Source organism: Glarea lozoyensis (genome assembly GCF_000409485.1).
Source record: "Glarea lozoyensis ATCC 20868 chromosome Unknown GLAREA9, whole genome shotgun sequence".
In the NCBI taxonomy this organism is placed as follows: domain Eukaryota; kingdom Fungi; phylum Ascomycota; class Leotiomycetes; order Helotiales; family Helotiaceae; genus Glarea; species Glarea lozoyensis.
Genome location: NW_007361004.1, coordinates 1,367,075 through 1,373,074, shown reverse-complemented (window position 1 = coordinate 1,373,074; position 6,000 = coordinate 1,367,075). Strand labels below are relative to the sequence as shown.

At 48.7% G+C, this 6,000-nt stretch overlaps 1 protein-coding gene across 1 annotated transcript; it reads left to right on the top strand.

Moving 5' to 3' along the window:
- Nucleotides 1–499: 499 nt before the first annotated feature.
- GLAREA_08401 (Metallo-dependent phosphatase) lies at nucleotides 500–5,534 on the top strand (the record flags this gene model as incomplete). The annotated part of the gene is made up of 2 exons (XM_008090446.1): nucleotides 500–4,416; nucleotides 4,463–5,534. The coding sequence occupies 2 exons, from the start codon at nucleotides 500–502 to the stop codon at nucleotides 5,532–5,534; spliced, it is 4,989 nt and encodes a 1,662-aa protein (XP_008088637.1).
- Between the last annotated feature and the right edge of the window lie 466 nt (nucleotides 5,535–6,000).

Genomic DNA, 6,000 nt, shown 5'->3' with positions numbered 1-6,000 from the left:
CCCGCCAAGCTTCACTCCATCATCATCCTTGGAATCAGCCACGGAATAATATAGTTTCGCTGTCCAACTTCTCGATGCGCTGTCCCAACCTCCTCATTCGCGCTCAACGAAATCGAGGAGGCTCTAGTTGTGAAATCTTCTAACATCTCCGCATCATTTGCTTCACTAGCCTATATTCTCCCGCAGCTAATCATGCACCTCCAAGTTCCAGCTTCGTTCTAATCGCTATGAATGGCCAGCAATGCTCTCCGGCGCAAAGCAAAATTGATATCAACAAGTTCGCTCATCTGTGACCGGAACCCAATCTTACGCTACTGACGCCCAACGAGACTTGAAGCAACCTTGTGTTACCATTCGAAGCTCTCCTAGCATCCTAATTGATTTCGGGAACCTACAGAAAATCACTTCTGCTGCCGATTTGCAGTTATCGTCAATTGCACCACAAGCGCCCATCGGCGAGCGCATCTAACCCACACGCGCTTTCTAGAAAAGGAGTCGCATGTCTGGCACGTACTGGGGGAATCTTCCTCCCCCGAAAATTGTTCGAGGTGATTCCCTTCGACGCGAACGTGAGATGGCTGTTCCAGAAGGAAGGAACGACCCTCGGGGAGCTCCAATCAAACAAAATAGACCTCCAAAACAGGACTTGGACGCGATTTCTCCAGTGGGCAGGAATGACCAGCAGGTTGAAGCTGGCAATAGGGGTGATCGATCTTCCAGCCAAAGTCAATTTCCTTCCTCTCACCGCCGCAGTCGATACAGAGACTCAATCCAAACCGAAGCGCCCACGGTCTCTACCCAAAGTCCGTTTGCATCGCCGACGGATTCGAGCTTTGGAAGAGGTGGATTGGCTCCAAGACCACCCTCCTTCCCATACGAGGCGACAGAGCCGGCCAGCAACGAGTTTTCGGAAAAAAGAAGGAGGAGAGAGAGCAGGAATAAAGACCAACCCTACGAGGGCAACGGAAGCGCTGCACCACCGCCTGCAGCTCCAGACGTACCTCGAGCTCCCCCAGTGAGTTACAAGCAGCCGTATAGTAGTGGTCCTCCCAATCGAACGAGGTCGAATCGACGGTCCGAAGGCCCCATCAGTTCCAGTCAGGGCGTTGCTGCTGAATACTATGCACGGAGAGGAAGCGTCGGTAACGGGAAAAGCCATTCGCGACCAGATGATCTGGAATGGGACCCTCAGATACCAGAACGAATTGATGCTTCGCATCATCGAAACAGGCAAGGTTCTTTAGGCGCAGAAGGAGACACCAAACAACGCAGAGAATGGGCTCCAGATAGATCACCTTTACAGAGACTGGAAATAACACTGGATAGTATTACCAAGGAGGAGAAAAGAGCAAGAGTTGAGGAAGCTGAACGACTAGCCAAAGCTGCTCGGAACGGGGAAAAGCCAAAACAGAACTCTGTTCGATTTCGAAATCGTCCGGTTGCAAAGGGCACCGAGACGACCACTAAACGCGAACCAGAAGAAATGGGGGGTGGTTCTCCTGCACGAGATTTGGGGACAAGGCAAAAGGATACCGCATTGGTCCAGCGAAGGAATACTTTGGAGAAGCAGCGCCCAGCTCCATCAAATCTACCCAAAGGCCCGGTTCAAGTATTCGACTATCAGGATCCGGATGAGGCAGAATACTTTTCCCGTCGAGACAGGAATGTTGTTCCCGACTGGGGACAAAGTACACGCGATCGATCCTCTATACCAGTTGGCGCCGCTGGTGCCGCAGCCGCCACTAAACTCGGCAGGAGTCCAAGTAATAAACTAAAGAAAGATCCTCCAGGAGACCCGTGGTTGCACCGACGAGTTGATGCTGAAGCAAAGTACCAGGATATTGCCCAACCTCGGCCTTCAGTGTCAAATCAGCAGGACCGAGGAATTTCCAGGGATGTTACCGAGCGTAAAAATCGCCAGAATTCGGTAGACAGAGATGTGGATGTGTCACCTGTATCACCAGTCGAGCAGAGCAGGGAGATCAATTATGACTCCGAGGAAGATACGAATGCTAAGCCAGCACGCAGATTGAGCAAGATAGAACGGCTTACCGGGCAAAGGTTACCATCGGAAGTCTTGAGACCGCAGCCTCAAAATGTACAAGCAACTGAAACAGTCAAGGTAAATGGAACCAAGTATGGTCTTCCCTTCACAAAATCGGAGAACAATAGTCGCAACGTAGCATCACAAGAAGGGGGTCATCATATTCATAATCTCGTTCCTCACAGGCACGAAGATGTACCTGGACAAGGGGTGTATGTACCTTCAAGGCGTCTGGATGAATGGAAGAAAGGTGCCGTTGCGCAACTTTCTGGCTCTCTGTTGAATCTAGAGGCCGACGAGCAAATGGAGTTAGAAAAGGATAAGGCTTGGTGGGAGGCTGGCAATACAACGAAACGCCGGCGCAGTACGACAACTAAACAGCGTAGGGCAGAAGCATACGATGGAGAGTACGACGACAGTAGTGGTACGGAATTTCAATCTCCAATTCTCGAAAACGGTTGCGAGGGGTGTGCGGCTGAAGCTAGAGGTCACGGAAGCATGCGGAAGGTGATGACACTGATCAATCCACGATCGCGTCATTATCTTGGGTATGACAGAAAGGGGAAGAACATGCAGGGCGCTGCTAGCAGCGAAGCTCTGAATGTTCCCAACCCTGAGGCTGCTAACCTGCTTCAAGTCCCATCTCAACTACCAGCTTCTAAGTCCAATCCGGATTTTTCTCTTAAACATGTCCCTTCTTCTCATCATATAGAGCATTCGCTAACCTGTCCAACGCGGGCCATCCGCGTGCGCCCTGATATAGCTCCAACTAGATTCAAACCCCCTTTGTTCTTGAAAGCCGGCCCTTCATTGCGATATTGTGGACTTCGGCGGGAGCCTGCACCTTCCCGTTCGGTCCAGGCATTGACTGGTATCAGAAATGAGCGAGAAATATGGAGAGGTAGTGTTATGATTGTAACACAAGATGAGCACTCGTCTTACGAGCTGGCGCCGACTTTGCGACTCTTTCTACAGCCCATGGATCTCCTGCCACCGCCACCATCACAAGTTGATGGGGAGGGACTGGCACCAGAATATGTCGATCCGCTTGCTGGCCTTCCAAAAGTGGGCAGAGATGGGAGGACTCTATTTGTTCGACCTGTGGAAGACCTCGAGGAAGGCAAGGATCTGTCCAAGCTGGAGTCTAATGAAGGTCTGTTCGAGGCGGAGAGAAGCAATTTCGATGGGGCTTCTGAACGCAAATGCTCGAAGCCACATTACGATGGTGAAAAGGCCGGCAAATACAAGGAGGTAAGAGGTTTCCGGCTTCATACTGAACACGGTGCCACTTTCTGGAGGTTTAACCTTGAGATCGAGCTTCGAAACAAACAACAGAGAATTGCATACCGTATCAACCGTGGACCTGCTACTGGTTTCTGGGTTCCAGCTCGTGGCGAGGCCATGAACATCATGTTCCATAGCTGCAACGGCTTTAGCTATGGCACAGATCCAAATCCCTTCAACGGCCCAGACCCGCTCTGGCGAGATGTGCTTAATAATCACCAAACCCAGCCATTCCATGTCATGCTTGGAGGGGGTGATCAGATTTACAATGATGCAATTATGGAAGAAACAGTACTTTTCAAAGAATGGACTCGGATCAAGGATCCACATCACAAGGAACAGGTCCCTTTCACGCCTGAACTTCAACAAGAAATCGAGTCCTTTTATATGAATCGATACTGTATGTGGTTCTCCCAGGGCCTATTCGGTCTTGCAATATCTCAGATTCCTATGATAAATATCTATGATGACCACGACATTATCGATGGGTACGGATCATACCCAGATAGGTACATGAGGTCTCCAGTCATGCGAGGTTTGGGTGCTATTGCTTTCAAATATTACATGCTATTCCAGCACCAGAGTAGCATTGATGAAGGCGAAGAGACTGAACCCCAATGGATCTTGGGTGAATCACCGGGACCATATATGGGCGAAGTCAGCAGGAGCATTTTTACCCAACTTGGCCGGAGTATTGCGTTCCTGGGGCTTGATTGTCGTACCGAACGAATGGATGACGAGATTGTCAGCGCAGAAACTTACCATAAAGTCTTTGATCGTCTAGAGAGAGACATAATCAAGGGCGAGACACAACATCTAATTGTATTGCTTGGAGTACCTGTTGCCTATCCGAGAATGGTCTGGCTGGAGAATATACTGACCTCAAAAGCTATGAACCCCATCAAAGCTTTAGGAAGAGCTGGTCTGCTGGGCAAGAACCTTCTCAATCATCTTGACGGTGGTGTAGAGATCTTAGATGACTTGGATGACCATTGGACTGCTAAACATCACAAGGAGGAGCGTAACTTTTTTATTCAAGAATTACAAGATCTCGCTGCTGAAAAATCAGTCAGAGTAACCATCCTAGGGTTCGTACTGACTCGTCTTTGTTGTAATGAAAGCTAACGTGGGTAGTGGTGATGTGCATCTTGGCGCCATTGGACAGTTTTATTCAAATCCAAAGTACGGACTTGCTAAGGACAAAGATCATCGCTACATGCCAAACATTATATCTTCAGCAATTGTCAATGCCCCGCCACCGGACACACTCGCCGATGTTCTCAACAAACGCAACAAAGTTCACCATCTAGATGCAGATACTGATGAAGACATGATTCCGATATTTACACACGATGTTACTGGTAAGCCAAGGAATAACAAATGCCTCTTAAATCGCAGAAATTGGTGCTCAATCAAGATGTATGATCCTGAGTTATCACCACCTCCCACTCCTCAAACAGATGGAAGCGGCACGCCTCCACCACCTCGAGGTGGCCTATTGCGGCGATTATCTACTTCGAAGAATCGCGATCTCGGTCCAAGGTATCGACCAGATGCCTCCGCTCCGCCACTTTCTAGTCCGGGCTTCTTTAATCGACGTCCTTCGATAGCCCGTCGTGGTTCCACGGACTCTCAACGACCAGGCATGTTGTCAAGAACACTCTCGCTCACTAGAGGAAGCAGTTTATTCCGCAGGAACAGTAAACGGAAACCCGACAGTGGAGGTATCAATGGTTACGGCTCAGACAGTGACTCTTACGACGATGAATATGACGACGAACCTAGTGAACCACGCCGGGTTGGTCTACGTGGTGGTGCCGGAAGCCCTGATCAAGACAGTTATTTTCCACGAATGGATCAGCCGTCCGGTCGGGATCCTGAGAATCCGGTCCAAAGAGCTTCGACATCTATCGCAGGTGCAACACCACAGAAAGGTTTCAATAAACGGCAATTCCATCGAACTCCTACTGGACTATCACAAAAGCAGCGCAAGGCTGGGAATGTTCAGGTCAATCTTGAAAACGGGCTAGACATATGCCTCAACGTTGAGGTTAGTCCGAAGGACCCAGCAGGAATCACAATGCCTTATAGGTTATTAGTGCCAGCACTCTGGTATGTCGAGGAGATAGAGGGCGAGGCCGCTGCTAAGGTGCAGGGTAATCTGGCTCGCTGGATCAGCTTCGCGAGGAAAAAGAATGGTAGTTGATAATCTTGCGAGGATTGGTCTTGCTACCTGTTTCAGATTTTTTTGGACTTGTCAAGAAAAAATGGATGTTGAAGTTGACATAGTAGTTAACTTGACGCGTCATGTAATGGTATACCCCGTCTGTGTATGTATCACTATGGCTCGTTGCTTCAAAAGCATACTTTTCGCTTGCATAGATTACTTAGACTTTGTCAAAATTTAAATATTTCTTCCTTAATTTGGTCTACTTCTGGGTAAAAGGAATTTCATTGATCCATTACACCTATCACGTACACTGATGCTAATCATTTTTAGTAACACAAACACATTTCCATGTATACATGACTACTAGGTCGGATAAACGCGTATCAAGAAGCTAATTGAATATTCAATTTTGGCGTTTCAGCTCTGGCATAGCACCGCAACTCTTGTGCAAGTTCTAATTCTGGCATCAGTTTGAAATGAGGTGAATGCACGAGGTGAATCA